Source organism: Heptranchias perlo, chromosome 10 (assembly GCF_035084215.1).
Source record: "Heptranchias perlo isolate sHepPer1 chromosome 10, sHepPer1.hap1, whole genome shotgun sequence".
Classification (NCBI taxonomy): Eukaryota; Metazoa; Chordata; class Chondrichthyes; order Hexanchiformes; family Hexanchidae; genus Heptranchias; species Heptranchias perlo.
In genome coordinates this window covers 35,217,191-35,237,729 of record NC_090334.1, presented here as the reverse complement: position 1 = coordinate 35,237,729, position 20,539 = coordinate 35,217,191, and the positions used below count along the sequence as shown (strand labels likewise).

The 20,539-nt window shown below is 42.8% G+C and overlaps 1 protein-coding gene across 1 annotated transcript in view; it reads left to right on the top strand.

The window, feature by feature from the left end:
* Positions 1-18,932, top strand: part of ttc6 (tetratricopeptide repeat domain 6) — a 162,015-nt gene extending 143,083 nt beyond the window's left edge. The window contains exons 24-25 of the mRNA XM_067992173.1: positions 10,053-10,278; positions 18,589-18,932. Of these exons, the coding sequence (XP_067848274.1) occupies positions 10,053-10,278; positions 18,589-18,770 (408 nt within the window). The 3' untranslated portion in view covers positions 18,771-18,932. The remainder of the gene's footprint in view (positions 1-10,052; positions 10,279-18,588) is intronic.
* The last annotated feature ends 1,607 nt before the right edge of the window (positions 18,933-20,539 follow it).

Genomic DNA, 20,539 nt, shown 5'->3' with positions numbered 1-20,539 from the left:
TTACCAATAACCTGCTCACCGATGCTCAGTTTGGGTTCCGCCAGGACCACTCGGCTCCAGACCTCATTACAGCCTTGGTCCAAACATGGACAAAAGAGCTGAATTCCAGAGGTGAGGTGAGAGTGACTGCCCTTGACATTAAGGCAGCAATTGACCGAATGTGGCACCAAGGAGCCCCAGTGAAATTGAAGTCAATGGGAATCAGGGGGAAAACTCTCCAGTGGCTGGAGTCATACTTAGCACAAAGGAAGATGGTAGTGGTTGTTGGAGGCCAATCATCTCAGCCCCAGGGCATTGCTGCAGGAGTTCCTCAGGGCAGTGTCCTAGGCCCAACCATCTTCAGCTGCTTCATCAATGACCTTCCCTCCATCATAAGGTCAGAAATGGGGATGTTCGCTGATGATTGCACAGTGTTCAGTTCCATTCGCAACCCCTCAAATAATGAAGCAGTCAGAGCCCACATGCAGCAAGACCTGGACAACATCCAGGCTTGGGCTTATAAGTGACAAGTAACATTTGCACCAGATAAGTGCCAGGCAATGACCATCTCCAACAAGAGAGAGTCTAACCACCTCCCCTTGACATTCAACGGCATTACCATCGCCAAATCCCCCACCATCAACATCCTGGGGGTCACCATTGACCAGAAACTTAACTGGACCAGCCATATAAATACTGTGGCTACGAGAGCAGGTCAGAGGCTGGGTATTCTGCGACGAGTAACTCACCTCCTGACTCCCCAAAGCCTTTCCACCATCTACAAGGCACAAGTCAGGAGTGTGATGGAATACTCTCCACTTGCTTGGATGAGTGCAGCTCCAACAACACAAGAAGTTCAACACCATCCAGGACAAAGCAGCCCGCTTGATTGGCACCCCATCCACCACCCTAAACATTCACTCCCTTCACCACCGGCACACAGTGGCTGCAGTGTGTACCATCCACAGGATGCACTGCAGCAACTTGCCAAGGCTTCTTCGACAGCTCCTCACAAACCCGCGACCTCTACCAACTAGAAGGACAAGAGCAGCAGGCACATGGGAACAACACCACCTGCATGTTCCCCTCCAAGTCACGCACCATCCCGACTTGAAAATATATCGCCATTCCTTCATCGTCGCTGGGTCAAAATCCTGGAACTCCCTTCCCAACAGCACTGTGGGAGAACCTTCACCACACGGACTGCAGCGGTTCAAGGCGGCGGCTCACCACCACCTTCTCAAGGGCAATTAGGGATGGGCAATAAATGCCGGCCTCGCCAGCGACGCCCACATCCCATGAACGAATAAAAAAAAAAATCACACTCCACACTCATCAAGAGGGTTACTTGTACTGCCAGCCCTTTGTGTCAGTCTTAAAAAAAAATGTAGATAGCCTAAATTCTCACTGGCATTAAACTCTCAAAAGATTCCAATTCCTATTATTTCACACAAATATTAATTTTAGGGGGGGGGAAACTCCTATCCGATGGCACCTCAAAGCTGAACTCCACACTTCTGATCTTTCACATTTCACTGGCCTCTCATAAGGAGAAGCTGACAGTCTTGGGAGTTTTACTAATGGGATCAATACCCACCTGCCAATATCAGGTTAAATTATAAGCATCTATCAATAATCTGTTCCACAATATATTTCTTATTTTAATAAACATTTATTTGGTATAAGATAATAAAAAATAGCATGCCATGTACATTATTGCTGCATGACATCTTTTCAACAATTATTCAGAGGCACATTTTAAAAAACACCTGTGATACACATACTACTTTAAAGTAATATCCACTTTGTGTGGTTTTTTTTAAAAAAGTGGGGCCTGCGGAAGGCTGCAAATTGAAAAATAATATAGGACACAGTTTACTGTTTGGGCTGCAGGAAGCTCGATTTACACCACAAATAGCAGTGAATTTCAAAACTATGAATGGCTTATAGCTTGAGGATTTTTACAAACGAGATGAAATAAAATAATTTCAGTTAACATTGATTTTGTAGTATTTTAATTATATCAAAATATTTTTTATTAACTTACAATATAACAAAATTTGTTAAAATTATACATAAAGATGTGCCTTTATATTTTACATGTCATTTTGGTTAAACCTCTAAGGGCCACATTAGCCAGTTCTCCATATTTAGGAAATATGTCAGAAGATTCAGTTTATTCTACAAACTACTAAAACACAGTGGTGCAGAAAAATATTAATATACTCTATATTAGGGGATGTATTCCTTAAATTAGCTTGCTATTAATATCTTACCTGTTCAGCTCACAATAAGTACTACCTACTCAAAACAAGCAAATCCTAACAGGAACTCTACCTACTTAAATGAAGTAGTGGTGTGCACCTGTGTTTCAAATCCTGATCACCAGGGAGTCCCTTCTAAGTTAAGCATAGTTAATAGTCTCAAAGCTAAAGTTAAATGGTTAATTTATAACCAATCTAATATTCACTGATTTTAAAAAAATATTTTACCTAAATAAGGGAGAATATCATCCAGTTTAGGTACAGACATTTTGAGAGCATGACATTTTTATACATGTCTTTTGTCTAATAATTACAGCCAGGATAATAATTCACAAGGTATTCATTATATGACTATGATGTTCAAAATTTGAATTTTATCATATTAATAGTGAGGTTTTCCTATGGCTGCCTAGTCCAGTTTAAATAGGAGAAAGAATTTGCTATAAAATGTTTAGATAGCTATAATTGATTTAACTTACCAATTTGCTGTTAATTAGTAGGTTTTCTTCATGTTCATTTGCAAGGTAGTTGTAATGGTGAGACATGGCTGTATAGTGTTGGTCCTTGTTGACAAATTTATAGAGCCTTTATAGAAGTTGCTAATTGCTGTGTATTGTAGATACCAGTGGCACACATGAGAATGAAATAATAGTAGTAAAGAAATCACAACTACTAAGAATAAAACTTTAAAAACCCACTTATAACACTGCTAGAGGAGAACTCTTGCAACCATACTACTAATGAAACTACTCTATAACTGTTAAACATTAGACTTGTTTCAGTAATGCTAAGGACGACAGATAACCCGACCTTCCAGTAGCCTTCCACAACTCTCTAGCTCGGAGAATGAGCAGATCTTATAAAGAAACATAGAGCAGATGAGAAGACACAATAGCCAAAGACGTGGAGTGGATAGGACATTGGGATACTACAGGCAGATAGGTGTGAGGGATGGTTTGCAGGTAGAAACATGGGAGTTGATTTTAACTTGATCAAATTGATGTTAACAAGCCTCTAAATAGGATCAGTAGACTTACCACCCCAAAAATTAAAATCTACCTATGGAGTGGGTGTGGGAAATTGCAGAAGGCAATGATACAGGAGAATTTTTAGGTAGAAACATAATGGGGGTTAAATTCAATAACCCCCCCCGAATCCAGGTGCGGGCATCGCAGTCCGCGATTAACCCGCACCCGGTGCTTCCGATGCAGGCAGCATGTGAGATTCGTGCTGCCTGGTCATTTCTCCGTGCAGCCAGTGCTACCCGCGCTGTTGAGAGGCTGCATGCACCAGCAGGAGGCCTGAAATGGGGCGTGGCCAGCATTAGTTAAAGGCAGCCTGCACCTCTTAAAGGGGAGGTGCACTGTTAATGAGAGTAGGGCAGGATGGTGGGCAGGATGGCTGGACCGACAAGAGAACGTGCATTGAGGTTCTTGGATAACGCACTGGAGGCCCTGAGTGGAGGGAGTGGATGAAAGGAGGGCCATCCTGTACCTGCAGGGTGGCAGGAGGCCCTCCAGACACCAGCTGCGGAGGCAGTGGCCCAGGAGGTGAATGCCTGGAGCATTGCACCGCGCGTGGGTAGAGTGCAGGAAAAAGTTCAATGATTTAACACGAGCGGTCAAGGTGAGTGAATGCAAGTATCAAGTGGCACATCCTACCAACTGCACCACTGCTCCACTCATGACACTCCCCATCACCCACCCAGCAATAAACGCTGCCCATCTGTACGCAACGCTGCACATTGCATGCTGTATCTCACCCTCACTTAGTACCACACTTGCAGGCCACACAACCACCACTCACAGGTCACACACACTGGCAGCTGTTCCAGGCACATCACCCAGACACCTTGCAGGATACTCACTGACACACTTCTCTCTGTCTATGCAGGCGCATAACAGCCAGCAGCAGGAGAGACGTGAGGGAGGACAGGCACACTTACACATTCTCATCCCCCTGGAGAAGACAATGTTGTGTATCAGTGGGCGGGCTGTCTCTGCGGACGTGGCCATGGGCAGCACTGGTGGCCCCAACAAAGGGGGTCTCTGCCTACCTAATCCTCCTTCTCGTTTTCCACATCTTCCTCATCCTACAATCTTATCTGACTCATGTGCTGCAGATGCTGTCAGCACACACTTCTTACTAGCTCCTCTCCTCGCTCCACAACTCAACCTGTTTCCCTTTGTCATTGCAGATACCCAAGAACTGGAGCTGGCACCATCCGAGGTGGAGGAGGAGGAGGACACTGAAGCTGCACCGTCACTTGATCTGACACTCGCATCCACCAGCTCAGATACTGACACTGCACGTCCTTTTGAGGCTAGGTTAGAGGAAGGATCTGCACGTGGTGAGATACCGGGCACGTGCACAGGAGCCAGGGCGGGTTAACGGATACCACAGATGCCAGCTCGGCGGAGGGCGAGGTCGCACAATGGTTCTGCTGCTGAGGGGTCAAATGATTACTTCGATGGGTCAGGCTACAGAAGACGGGCTGATGGGCGTACACCACCAAATGCTTGGTGCACTGGAAAACCTGCCAGAAATCCTGCGCACAATGTCAAGGGGCATGGAGGAGTCTACCTTAAACACAGGGCTTTGCGCAGAGCTTGGCGTCTGTCCTTACCCACATGGAACGGGTGATCAGCTCCATCAGCACACCTGAGGAACCCACCATGATGCAGCATCTGATGGCCGATAACACGGCTTCCATTGCAGCATAAACAGCTGCCATTGCAGCACAAACCGATGTCATCAAAGGTCTGCAAGCTTCAGTCGAAGCTCAGACTGATCCAAAGGCAGCTCAGACTACTGCTACAGAAGTGCAGACTGCTACGTTCCAGGCTCAGACTGCTGCTGTCATGGCTCTGGGTGCCGCTCTGGAACGGGGCTTCGAGGGCATCACAGCAGTCCAGCAATCCATTCTCCAGCTTATCACCAGGAGTGCTGAGGCGCCGCCCCATGTGAGTGGCAGTGGTGCCATGGCAGTCGAACCTGCTGTCCTCTGCCCAGACAACAGCCTTCCTGCTCCTACCCCTGCCACTCCGCCAGTGCCCTTGCTGCTGCCTGTCAGCCAGCCAAGCCAGACTGCTGCAGCCCATGCGAGATGGTGCAGTGTGAAGCCGGGCCCTCCCAGTCCAGAGTTGCTCGAGGTTGTCCTCCAAGGCCATCTGCACTCTCCTCAATTGAAGGTCAGCAGCCACTGACCCATGCTCCAGCCACTGGGGATGCACCTCGTAGGAGCACTAGGATAGGTAAAGGCACACGAGCAACAGGCACTAAGGGAATGCACAAGGGTGAATAGTCTCATTTTGCTTGCATCGTTTCATGTGTTAATTTATAAATTTGAATTTGCATTTGGAGGTGTTTTTTATTTCTGCAATGAGCTGAGGGAGGAAGCAATGTGTAATCATATGGAGGGTGATTTGATGGCCACGTGAGAGAGGATGGGGGGGGGAGTTTAGGACTGTTGGTGACTTGGGAGATGTCATTCACATTATCACATTATCGCCCATGGATCAGGTGAGCACGCAGAACCCTGGCAGACAGGGCCAGTGTTCCTTGTTGCCCCCTTGCACCTTCCGTCTCCTCCCCCTCATCCTCAGACTCTTCTTCCTCCTCCTGCTCCGCAGCCTCTTCCTGACTCAGGGTCATGTCGGATAATCAGTGGCAAGAGCTGTTTCCTCATAATGGCGAGGTTGTGCAGCATGCAGCATACCACGATGAGTCACAGCGTTGCACACTGATCTAACGCACATTCTCCCTACTTTACATGTTGTCGGCGTTCGTTATTTGCGCTTGCATGAATTCCTTTGCCAAGATGGCGTCTGCACACGTATCGCTAGAAGCGTACACGTGCATTCTGGATGCCATTTTGGAACTTCGGGAGGCCGCGTAGCACCTGAACAACGAGCACTACACGGCCCAATCTCTAGCCGATGTGTGGGAGAGGGATCATAGCTATAAACATACAGATGTGATGGATGGAACAAAGGCAGAGAGAAACAGAAGGTGAGTCAGAGAGCGGGCTGGAATGGATTATTGCAGTGAGATCACATAGAGCAATTGGGAGTCAGGTTGGCTTGTGCCATCAGACAAATGCTTCATCTGTCCACAATCAATATCTGGACGCCTGCAGCATACTTCCACTCACTGACATTGAATCTTTTATAGCGAAGAAATCTTGGGACATTGGAATATTTCACTATTTTCTGTAAATACTGACTTCACCGCTTGCAGATCCTATGATGTTTAAAAAGCCTTTGGTGAAAATTATAGATCTTTTTGCATGTTTGCAAAGCATTAAGGTGGAATGATGCAATTTATGTTGAAATACATCATTGTGTCGCAGAAATGTTCATTCAGAAGTTGCTGGTAAAGTAACGGCTAGTTTAGTGTGCATGCTGTTATTACAACAACAACTTGCATTTAAATAGCGCCTTTAACATTGAAAAGCATCCCAAAACGCTTCACAGGAGTATTATCAGATAAAATTTGACAACTGAGCCATATAAAGAGATATTAGGGCAGGTGATCAAAAGCTTGGTGAAAGAGATAGGTTTTAAGGAGGGACTTAAAAGGAGAAGAGAGAGGCAGAGAGGTTTAGGAAGGGAATTCCAGAGCTTAGGGCGTAGGCAGCTAAAGGCACAGCCGACAATGGTAGAGCGAACAAAATCGGGGATGCGTATGAGGCCAGAGTTGGAGGAGCGCAGAGATCCCGGAGGTTGTAGGGCTGAAGGAGGTTACAGAGATAGGGAAGGGCGAGGCCATGGAGGGATTTTAACACAAGGATGAGAATTTTAAAATCAAGGCATTGCCGGACTGGGAGCCAATGTAGATCAGCAAGCACAGGGGTCATGGGTGAGTAGGACTTGGTGCAAGTTAGAGTACGGGCAGCAGAGTTTTGGATGAGCTCAAGTTTACGGAAGGTGGTAGATGGGAGGCCAGGAGAGCATTGTAATAGCCGAGTCTGGAGGTAAAACAGGCACGGATGAGGGTTTCAGCATCAGATGGGCTGAGTTGGGCGTAGACGGCCAATGTTACAGAGGTGGAAGTAGGCGGTCTTGGTGATGGAATGGACATGGGGTCGGAAACTCAATTTAGGGTCATATAGGATGCCGAGGTTGCATACAGTCTGGTTCAGCCTCAGACAGTGGCCAGGGAGGGGGATGGAGTCGATGGCTATAGAACTGTGTTTTTGGCAGGGACCAAAGACAATGGGGTAAATTTTAACCCTGAGGAACGGGGGGGGTTGGTGGCGGGTGGGCAGTGAAAATTCTCCAATTTCGGAGTGAGACTGCATCCCAGCTGCAACATGTTGACTTCTGGGTTTGACCCAGATGCGTCTGGGTGCGCACGCGTTTCTGAAACCCAGAAGTCCTGTTGGCACTTAAAGCCGGTGGGACGGTATTTAAAAGGCCGATTGAGATACTTAAAGATGTTAAATTTTTGTGGTTTGACCTACACAAGCCATTTTAACTGCTTCTGAACATGTCTTCCATGGTCTCTGAAAGACACCATGGAAATGGAGGCAAGTTGCAGCTGGCCTTCATTTGGACACACGTAAAGAAAAGGTGAGTTTTTGCAGCAGGGCAACCAGTTCTCTCAGACAAACCTTTGGCCAGGAGTTCTTTGTGTTTAGACTGAGATTTCTTTATTCACACTCAGAATTCTTGTGTTCAGACATATTTACCTACATTTTGGACCCCCCTCAAACTGTCATCAGGATGGGGGGGTTGCGCAATAGTTTTATTCTACAGTACATCTGAGGAGGAGGCACATCACAATCCGTGGCAGGCAAGACATGCAGTTCTGGGAGTTGCAAGTCCGCAATACAGAAGTGCGCCAGGACCTACAGAAGAGCAGAGAGGGGACCAACGAAGGGGCCAAGGTCGCAGGAGGCACTACCCACATGAGAGGGTTTACAGACAGAGGCTGAGCTTCCTGGACCTCTCTTAGGTGCAGTGTCTACGAAGGCTCAAATTGAGTCGGCAGGTGATCGCGGACATTTGCGCGGTAAATATGAGCTATACTCGCCACAAAAAGTTATGGCTGGTACTTAACAGCATAAGGATCCTTTTAATAATGAAATTTATGTTCCTGCAATGCCACTCAACCTCTCGGGCCCAGAAAGGGAACAGTTGAAACTGTGGAGTCTCATTCCTGCAGGTAGCAAATTGTTCTTAAAGGTTTTTAAAATGTTTAAATTTCTTTCCCTCTATTTTTCTTTCTGTAATTTGACTCTAATTCACCCTAGTTACTTCTCTATCGTTCCTCTGTTTCTTTCTCTATCCTTAAATCTCATTGGTTAAGGAGATAGACTGTTGGTCCCATCGTTCACCATGGTCCCAGATGACTTTGTCGTTATCAGCTCGCACTTCCAGCAATTTGCAGCCCAAAAATTTTTCGAGCTGCAGGGTGAGGAAGAAAAATCTAACTAATGGGGCACACTGCGAGATTCCCCACGCCAGCAAATTCTGTGCCATTATGGCATTGCTTGCATGTGAGGTAATTTTAATGAAATTGATATGTTCCAGTTCAGACAGAGCTTCCTCCCTAGAAATCAAGGCAGTGCATCTTTGAGATATGGTATGTTATATACAAGGGGGAACAATTACTCTACCCACAATGGGCCCAGCTTTCTGATACTGGAATAAATGAGTTTGTGCTGGGCCCAATCTTAGTCATGCCCATAGCAAGGGAGTGGGTGGCGACACTCAATTTTCCAATATAAGCTCTGCTTCCTATTTTGACTGTGCTAAGAGGGAGTTTGACCTGCAGCACACTTGACTGGGGATCAGAAAATTTGGCACTGGAGCAGAAATTAGAGGGCCGCAGCTCAGCATAAAAGGGTAAGTTTCTGTGGGAACAGAAAAGATGTCCAGTGCACAGTTTGCCCCATCAGTTTACCACCTAAGTGGCCCCAGTGTCCTTAAACTAATTTGCCTGACAGATTTACTAGAATGGTACCAGGGATGAGGGACTTCAGTTATGTGGAGAGACTGGAGAAACTGGAGTTGTTCTCCTTAGAACAGAGAAGGTTAAGAGGAGATTTAATAGAGGTGTTCAAAATCATGAATGGTTTTGACAGAGTAAGTAAGGAGAAACTGATTCCAGTGACAGAAGGGTCGGTAACCAGAGGACACAGATTTAAGGTGATTGGCAAAAGAGCCAGAGGTGACATGAGGAAATATTTTTTTACGCACCGAGTTGTAATGATCTGGAATACACTGCCTGAAAAGGTAGTGGAACGAGATTCAATAATAACTTTCAAAAGTGAATTAGATAAATACTTGAAGGGAAAAAATTTACAGGGCTATGGGAAAAGAGCAGGAGAAGGGGACTAATTGGATAGCTCTTTCAAAGAACTGGCACAGGCACCTTGGGCCAAATGACCTCCCCCTGTGCTGTACTTACTATAATACTATGATAAACACCAGTTCCTGAGAGCTGCACAGTGCAAGTGAAGTACATATTTCATTTTTAGCCCACCCACATCTAAAACAAACTAGGTTCAAAATGTCAAATTGATATGTTAAATTAATAAAGGTTTCTGACATTTGGATAGGTACACAATCAGAAATATTTAAGAATTTATTACCAAATATGGAATGGTATTTAACATTTGGCATCTTTATTTCCTTACAGTTATGATGGGATCTGCAACTAACATTTTTGTCCTTTGACAAAAAAGTGTGATTTTTTGTTTAACTATCTGCTGCCAGATTGATGATTACAGAGGTGTAAAATTGTGCATTCCACCAATGAAATGTAATCATTTTAAATGATTTCAATGCAATTACTTCCTAGGCGCATGACTACTACACCAAGGCAATTGATATGCAACCAGGAGATGAATCTGCTTTGCTGAATCGAGCCATATGTCGCGTTCTGCTTCAGAATGCCAAAGAGGCACTGGAGGACTTTGGAGAAGCTATTAAACTTAGTCCTTATTCAGCTCACATATATTTCAACAGAGCAAACCTCTATGCCACTTTAAAGCAGTACAAAGATGCTGAGAAAGATTATTCGCAGGGTAAGATGAAACGTACACATTTTTCACACATGTCTTGTAGAGTGACAGGTGCTGTGAGATGCAATGAAAAATCTCTAACAAATATCCCCAAATCTAAGTTAAGGTAAAAACCATATTTCTTGCATGAATTAGATATTATATTACATAAAGGCAATTGTATTTGCATATTATAAACTTAAATTTATATGTGTGAATGCATGTTTTAGATAAAAGAGTCTTAAATTAATAATTTCCTTGATTTAAAAAAAAATTACACTACCAATATATCTGCCTAGATATTCTACTTTGAGCTCTCAAGACCAGTTACAAATTTGAGACTGCACTTCATGGCAATAACCAACTGAATAGTTCAAAATTGACACAGGCTGTACACTATACATGCACAGCTGTATATGTACAATAATAATACACAACCCTATCTTGCTACCAGTTCTCTTGACCCTTCAAATGCCTCAGTGTTGTCAGACTGCTCGTCCAACATCAAGTGCTGGATAAGCATAGTTTCCTTCTGCTCACTATCAGGAATATTGAAGACATCATCTTCAGCCCCCATCACAAACTCTGCTCCCTTGCCAGCCACTCTCTCAGGCTGAACCAGACCACTTGAGATCTTGGTGCTCTTTTTGACCCTGAGTTGAGTTTTAAATCTCACATCCTGTCCATCACCAAGGCTACTTACATCCACCTCTGCAACATTGCCTGCCTCTGCCCCTGCCTCAGCTCCTCCACCTTAGACATCCCATTGTCACTTACACTCAACGACTCTAACACTCATTTTGCAGGCCTCCCATCCTCCATAAATACCAATGTCCAAAATCCTGCTGCATGTATCCTGTCCTGCAGTAAGTCCCACTTGCCCATCAACCCCATCCTCGCTGATCAACGCTGGATCCTTTTCCCCAATGCATTCAAGTCAAAATTGTTATCCTCGTCTATAAATCCCTCCATGTTTTTGACCCACCATCTCTCTGCAGTCTCCTCCAACCTTATTTCCCCTCCATTCCACTGATCCTGGACTTTTGTGCATCGCCCCTCCCGTCAACACACCATTGGTGGCTGAGCATTCATCTGTCTCAGTCCTTCTCTTTGGAAGTCCTTCTGTAAACTTCTCTCTCTCCACTACTATCTCTTTACTACTCTCTCTCCACTTTTAAAAACACCATTAAGTCTTCTGTCATCCCTTCTAACCTGTTCCTTTCTGGTTCACCATCCATTTTCATTATACCTATTTGTGAAGCGCCTTGGGATGTTCTTATGTTGAATGCACAGGCAGTGGTCACAGACAGGTGCATTTTGTCACTTACACAATGTGTTCCCCTCCCCCCCCCCCCATCTCCAATGGATTTTCGGGCCTATATGTTTCCACAGATTTAGAAATTTGTCAGAAACAGTTCTGCTATTGTTACATGGTAAAATAATTGTTTAAGTGCTGGGACCTTTCAAACTAATCAACTGACTAAGCTAGCAATGGGAGATCTTTCTCCAATTTTCAAATGTCACAAAGCATCAAAGGTCAAACCATAAAAGCAGCTGAGGAAACAGGACCACTAAAAACTACTGCAATGTAGAAAAAATAGCCATTGGAATGGGAAAAATTGAAATAAAGCTTCAGGCAGAATTCCTGCCACCACGATGAAGCTTGTAAATACTTGGCCATACAATTCCGGGGATGCTGCATCGGGACTGCTGCTGCAGCAGTAGAAGAGGCAGCCGGGCAGTTAAAGGTGCAGAAGCCTCACGTCAGACACCTTGTAGACCTCGGCAGAGGTCCTACAAATGAAGGTAGGTGGGGGCCGCTACGAGGCACTTTCCCTTCATTGGGAGACCTCTGAACTGCTACTGCCGGTTCCCAGGGCCTACCATCACTTTGTACATGGCAGCCCCAGGAAATGGTGGTAAATGGGGAGGGCAGAAGGAAAATCCACCGGAGACCTGGGCCTTGTGCCCCACCACCATTTGCATGTGGAGGGTGGGGAAGGAGCAACTGGCGGTGAACCCGGCAAGGGTGAGGAGAGGAAATTCCAGGTTGGGCAGTGAGTTGGTGGTAGGTATCATTGCCAGAATTTTCTTCATCCTGGCTGCTACCCCGATTTTGAGGCAGGATCCTGGAGGAAAATCAAGCCCACCGTCAGGCCAGAGAGATGAGCATTAGAATATTATATGATTCTATACAATATTACAGTTTAGCAACAGTCTGTTATTGTTATTTCCTACTTGCAGAAGGATATTGTTAAGCTCACATCTCCTCCTCTACTGCTTTCTTTTTGCTGCCTAGCCTCTGACTTCCTATTTCAAATCATCATTATCAACCCCTAGAAGGAACCAGCACTGTTTTTGCACTGTTTTGTGCCTCAAATACCTGGTTTCGGGTCACCCACCTACCTACCATCCCCTTTCAAATCTTCATGTCGGTTTCTGGAGCAAATAGCTGCTTGTTCTGGCATGTTATGGGCCTTCAGCTGCCCACCTATCTCCCCTGCTCAGCCACCTGCTTTTTGGCCTCCCTACCTCTCCCCTTTCAAATATTCATGCTGGCTTCCAGAAGGAAGTTGTGCAAATAGCCACATGTTCCATCCTAATGGCTGCAAGAATGATTTTCTATATATTTCCAATATTAATTATCATTAAGTTGAATTAAAGCACTGTACAGAACTACAAAACATTTTTCCTGAGTTCTCCCATTTCTCCTCAAGTAGTAGTGTATCCTGGGGTTCAGTTCCATGGGTGCTGACGGATCTCTGGTACTTTGCTATTCTTTATATGTGAGCCGAAACATCGAGTATTGGTAAGCAATTGCACCTTAGGGGCATCACAGCTGAATTTCATCTTGTCCTCACCCAATCTCCATGCACACACACTTTTCAGCCAAAGTCACAGGATAGTGATCAGGAGAAGGAACCACTGCTGACTTTTTTCTCCCTCCCTAGTCTGGGAACGTTAAGGTTAATTGTATTACGACGACTGCTGAGATCAACTAACCCATCACAAACCAGCAGTTTAACATAGGAAATTCCTTATTGGTGTAGTTTAGTACTACACCACATGGTTCAATTAACCCACAATACCATTGGATTAGCTACAGAACACTTGTTAAGCCAATATTCTCTGAGTAACTTCAATAATTGTAATATTCTCATATTTTTATTTTTCGTAAGATAGGAACTAATGAGGAAAAAAGGAATAATGTTCACCACAAAAAAATCTCCAAATTTCTATTGTCAACTCAAAAACAGTAAGCCCATCTGTATGAAATGTGGAAATTATGGTTGTTATCAAAGGAGAAATAGAATATACAATTAGTCTCAACTTACTTATGCTAATTAGTTTAATTACTAAAAGGAGCTTTCCTATAAACTAAAATATTTCACATTCCTGTTACAAACCTTAGAATATTACAGGTAAGGGTACAATTGACTTAACATTAAGGTATAGTATATTGCGATGCACAATACAAAAAAATTCAATCCTCCATAAAGCCAGGTTTATTGGATTAAATATACTTTCTACAGTTTAAATTTCCATTTCATAAGAATATAAGAACATAAGAAATAGGAGCAGGAGTAGGCCATACGGCCCCTCGAGCCTGCTGCACCGTTCAATAAGATCATGGCTGATCTTCTACCTCAATTCCACTTTCCTGCCCTATTCCCATATCCCTTGATTCCCTTAGTGTCCAAAAATCTATCGATCTCAGTTTTGAATATACTCAACGACCAAGCATCCACAGCCCTCTGGAGTGGAGAATTCCAAAGATTCACAACCCTCTGAGTGAAGAAATTTTTCCACATCTCTGTCCTAAATGGCCGATCCCTTATCTTGAGGCTATGCCCCCTAGTTCTAGACTCTCCAGCCAGGGGAAACAACCACTCAGCACCTACCCTGCCAAGCCCTCTAAGAATTGTATACATTTCAATAAGATCACCTCTCATTCTTCTAAGCTCCAGAGAATATAGGCCCATTTTTCTCAATCTCTCCTCATAGGACAGCCCTCTCATCCCAGGAATAAAACTAGTGAACCTTTGTTGCACCCCCTCCAAGGCAAGCATATCCATTGTTAGGATAGGAGACCAAAACTATACACAATCCTCCAGGTGTGGTCGCACCAAAGCCCTGTTGCAGCATGACTTTCTTACTTTTATACTCCAACCCCCTTTCGATAAAGGCCATGCAGAGATGGGTAATATTGCTGGTGCTTTACTTAGATGCAAAAAACCTCCTGCGGTCTTTAAGGAATTGATGCTGACAACAGTGTTGACTTGCCAATGACGTTTGAGGCAATGAATAAAACAGAGAGAAATTTTTTTCACTGTTACTTTGAATCTGTTCATTTGACATCATCTGCATGTCAATATATTGTTGCTGTTCAGTCAGTAGTGCAAAGTCATAGGTGTCAAATTTGAACAAAGAGCTGACAACATTGGCATGCACAATTGTCTCGACAGCTTGTTTTTTAATTACATGTGCTCTACATATTTATTTTGTTTAGTTTTAAAGGGCAAACCTGTACTACTGCAAATGCATAGTAGTGATAACAGGGGACTTCAACTATCCTAATATAGACTGGGATAACAATAATAATATAAGGGCACAAAGGGGAAGGAATTTTTGAAATGTGTTCAGGATAACTTTCTTAACCAGTACGTTTCTGGCCCAATGAGCAAGGAGGCATTGCTGGACTTGATTCTAGGAAATGAGGTGGGCCAAGTGGAGCAAGTGTCCGTGAGGGAGCATTTAGGAAGCAGCTATCATAGTATCATAAAGTTTAGAATAGCTATGGAAAAGGACACGGGCCACTCTAAAGTAAAAATACTCAATTGGAGGAGGGCCAATTTCAATGGGATGAGAACAGATCTGGCCTGGATAAATTGAAATCAAAGATTGGCAGGCAAAATTGTAATTGAACAAGGAGATGATTCGGGTACAGTCTAGGCACATTCCCATGAGGCAGAAAGGTAGGGCAACTAAAAGAGATAGTGAGTAAGATGAAACAGAAAAAAGGGGTGTATGACAGATGTCAGGTTGATAACACAAGTGAGAACCAGGCAGACTATAGAAAGTTCAGAGGGGAAGTGAAAAAGGAAATAAGAGGGGCAAAGAGAGAGTACGAGAAAAGACTGGTGGCCATCTTAAAAGGGAATCCAAAAGTCTTCTACAGGCATGTTAGCAGTAAATGGGTAGTAAGAGAAGGGGTGGGGCCGATTAGGGACCATAAAGGAGATCTACTCATGGAGGCAGAGGGGACGGCTGAGGTACTAAATCAGTACTTTGCATCTGTCTTTACCAAAGAAGAAGATGCGGCCAGAGTTTCAGTAAAGGAAGATATAGTTGAGATACTGGGTGAGCTAAAAATTGATAAAGAAGAGGTACTTGAAAGGCTAGCTGTACTTAAAGTAGATAAGTCACCCGGTCCGGATGGGACGCAAAAACTTGGGAAGGGTAGTAAACAGTGAGGAGGATAGTGATAGACTTCAAGAGGAAACAGACAGGCTGGTGGCATAGGCGGACACATGGCAGGTGAAATTTGTGAAAAATGTGAAGCGATACACTTCGTTAGGAAGAACGAGGAGAGGCAATATAAACTAGAGGGCACAACTCTAAAAGGGGTACAGGAACAAAGAGATCTTGGGGTATATGTGCACAAATCGTTGAAGATGGCAGGGCAGGTTGAGAAAGAGGTTAAAAAACCTTACAGGATCCTGGGCTTTATAAATAGAGGCATAGAGTACAAAAGTATGGAAGTCACGATGAACCTTTATAAAACACTGGTTCAGCCACAACTAGAGTATTGTGTCCAGTTCTGGGCACTGTACTTCAGGAAAGATGTGAAGGCCTTAGAGAGGGTGCAGAAGAGATTTACTCAGGATGAAGGACTTTAGTTATGTGGATAGACCGGAGAAGCTAGGGTTGTTCTTGAAACAGAGACAGTTGCGGGGAGATTTGATAGAGGTATTCAAAATCATGAAGGGTCTAGACAGAGTAGATAGAGAGAAACTGTTCCCATTGGTGGAAGGGTCAAGGACCAGAGGACATAGATTTAGGGTGATTGGCAAAAGAACCAAAGGTGACATGAGGAAAAACGTTTTTACACAGCGAGTGGTTAGGATCTGGAATGCACTGCCCGAGGGGGTGGTGGAGGCAGATTCAATCATGGCCTTCAAAAGGAAACTGGATAAGTACTTCAAAGGAAAAAAATTGTAGGGCTACTGGGAAAGGACGGAGGGGTGGGACTAGCTGGATTGCTCTAGCGTAGAGCCAGCTTGAACTCGATGGGCTGAATGGACTCCTTTCATGCTGTAATCTTTCTACGATTCTATATAGATATTCAGAATAGATTTATTGCATATAGATGACATATAGTTAATCTTCCAGACCTACAACGTCTCCTGAACTCTCTGTTCCTCTGACTCTGGCCTTTGCTGCATCCTTCTTTCCTTTCGCCCTGCCATTGTAGGCCGTGCCTTCAGTGGTTTAGATCCCACACTCTGCAATTCCCCCCCTACATCCCTCTGCTCCTGCACCTCTCTCCTCCTTTAATGCCCTCCTTAAAACCAACCTTGACCCTCCTAACATTCCCCTGTCTCGCATCCATGTTTGTCTAATTACACCTCTGTGAAGGGCCTGGGGTTGTTTTTCTACATTAAAGGCCCCGTATAAATGCAAGTTGTTGTTGTTGTTGTTGTCTTGCTTTACTTGTTTATAAGGAAATGATAAAACTGAGTTGTTATTATCGTGTCTAGATTATTAGAAGTCATAAGGCTGAAGATCTTTCATTGGTTTAAATTGTATCTTGCAATATGGCATTAGAGGAAGACATCTGTGGTTTAAGTATTTTGGGCACAATTTTAATGACACATATGGTATGTAACATAAGCTGGAAACCACAATTTTATGTAACTCATATTCCCAACAGGACATCAAATTTTCTGCTTTTTTTTTCACTGTCAGTACATAATATTGCCAGTTTTATTTTCTTTAAGCAAGTTACCATGTTTAAGAGGATGCCATCAGAAACAATGCATTTGGTATTATACCTTCAATTTCCCAGCATTAACACATCAAATTATACCTTTTTTCTAATGCAGTCAGATTGACGATCAGGTAGATAACACTCAAAACAGACTCCCGAGAATGACAGAAGGATGTGAGGACACTGTTTGCAGGGATAGAAGACAAGGGACCAAAACTGCTGTCCTCACTAGTCTCAGCAAAAAAGCAATTGAGGAAAAATGGTGGATATCTCTTATTACACATATCCACTATTTACCTAAATATGTGGAATGGAAACATTTTGGCTCCAAGATAATAATTTTTATAGTCTTCAATCAGTAATGGCTTAATTACTTAGATCTGAGCAATTGGACACTGCTCACCTTGTTGGGTTGCACTACAAATTTGAATAAGGTTTGAGTTTTCCCATCCTGTCTACTTTCATGTGAACTTAGAAATATTTGGTGCTCTCAGAACAGTAAGCTTGTATTGCAATGGATAAACCAAATTCTACAGCACATGGGAATGTAAACAAAAATGTGTTTAAAATTTTGCTAAGCTGCTTTGGGGGCAGAGGCAGAATTAGAAGACCGTGCAGCTTGATTTAGAAACAATATTTTGCTGATCACAAATTATCTCTGTTCAATTCTTTTCTTGTTGGTTATCCAAACTAGAAGAGCCCTTACAGTTTAAACTAAGCTCTGCAGATAATCACATCCAGTACCAGAAATTCCTCATTTGTTGCTTTTTGAAGCTCTTCCACACATAGCTACTCAAAACTGGGGCCAAAGTGCTGGGGCACATGAAGGAGAGAGCAACAATATAATAGTACAGATTTATTTCTGTGTTCAATCGTTCTCTGCATAAGTCTTCTTTAGCTGTCGGCTGGTTGTGCATTCTGCTCCATTTACTGTTCTGCTGTGACTGCTAATCTCAATTGATTTCCAGAGCCTTCTAGTCAATCTCATGTTTATATACATGAATGTCTTCAAGAAACTTCCATTGTTACACTATTAATTGCTACTCAATAACACATTTTTTTTACGCCCACAATAATAGATTACAATCTTATTCACAGAACACTGAGGAAAAGTTAAACAGACTTCCACTGTTAGAAACACTAGTAAGAAGTAAAGATAATTTCATAGTAAATAAATTCCAAAGGAACCTAAACAAAAGGCAAATTACAGTTTAATGTCAAAGGCAAATTCTTTCTGCTTTAAATATATGTACTATAGTTAAGTTGAAATAAAGTAAATAAAGAAATATCATTAAAAATTGTCTTGATTATGCTATTAACCTGCCTTTACCATGTTTCTGCAGCACTACAGCTAAAACCAAATGATGCTCTATTTTACAAACTCCGAGCAGATGTCCGAGGCCATTTGGGTTTGGTTGAAGAGGCTATAACGGATTTCAAAAAAGCAATAGGCATCCAAGAAGCTTGGAAAAAAATATGTCTACCTTTACCTGGAAAAGTAAACAATTACCACAAAGACACTTAATAGTAAGGTTTGGAAGAAACCTCTTTGAAAAGAATAAAAATGAATACTACTTCATAATGTGATTTCTTGTGGAATTGTACGGATACATTACTACTGGTAAAATTTCATTGCAAATGAACGTAAACAACATCATTTAATACAGCATGTTTGATGGTATCACTAGAGTGTCAGTTTTGTAATTATTATCTTGGTAAGATAAATACATAATGTGTTGCTGAAATATTTAGATCTAAAATAATTAATTCTGTAATGTTATTGCATTTTCTGTCACTAAGAAAGGTATTGGTTGTATCTTGTTAAATTGCTTATTTTCTGAGTGAAATTCTTTTCCCTGACATGATATAAAGGTTATGACAATAAAAGAATTTAAAAATAATTCCTGTTTTCAATATTGATGGGAAAAACTGAGACTAGGTTGTAAGAATTTTCCTTTAATTGTTTTAACAATCTTCCAACATGAAAATAAAGTTTAATTCTTGAAAGCAGGTCAATTAGTAGACATCTTTTTGTTGAAGAATATATTTATAAAATGTATTATTTTGATTAATAAAAATGTAGATAATTTTGTTTCAGTCACCAGCTCCATATCATCCATATACACTATAAACAGCATCAACCCCCATACTGATCATCCATATACACTATAAACAGCATCAACCCCCATACTGATCATCCATATACACTATGAACAGCATCAACCCCCATACTGATCATCCATATACACTATAAACAGCATCAACCCCCATACTGATCATCCATATACACTATAAACAGCATCAACCCCCATACTGATCATCCATATACACTATGAACAGCATCAACCCCCATACTGATCATCCATATACACTATAAACAGCATCAACCCCCATACTGATCATCCATATACACTATAAACAGCATCAACCCCCATACTGATCATCCATATACACTATGAACAGCATCAACCCCCATACTGATAATCCATATACACTATAAACAGCATCAACCCCCATACTGATCATCCATATACACTATAAACAGCATCAACCCCCATACTGATCATGCTGCAGCCCCATTAATGACCTCTTGCCATGTCAACACAGTTCCATTTAGAACCAACCTTTGCTAACATTGGTTTAGCTCATTTTCAGTGCACCTCGGAAGTTTGCCTTCCTGCCTTGTAGACTAATTGCTGTGTAGCATGATATCAAAAGCCTTGCTGAAATCTAAATATATCACATCCCCAGATTTTCAGTTGTCAACGAGATCTATCCTTTCCTTGAAGAAGTTTGTTAGGCAAGACCCCCTGCTATAATTCCATGCTGACTCCCTCTAGCAATACCATACTTATCTAGGTGTTTCATCATCTCCATATTCAGGATGCTTTTTAATACGTTACCCACAACTGATGTAAGACTCACTGATCTGTAATTCTTGTGTTGTCCCTATGTCCCCTTTTAATGATTGATGGAATCTTAACTACTTCTTTCAATACTTTTCTAGAATCATAAAATTTTACAGCACCGAAGGAGCCAGTCAGTCTACCATAACTGTGCTGGCTCCCTGAAAGAACTATCCACTTAGTCCCGAAGCCCTGCCCTTTCCCTACACCCTTTTAATTTAAAATAAATATTTATCCATTTCTTTTTTAGAAGCTATTATGGATTCTGCTCCCACCACCGTTTCTGATGGGGCATTCCGCATCCTAACTTTCTGCATAAAAATATTCTCCTAACCTCTCCCTCTCCTACCTGAGGGTAACATGTTTGATGTAGTGTACGTGGAATTTA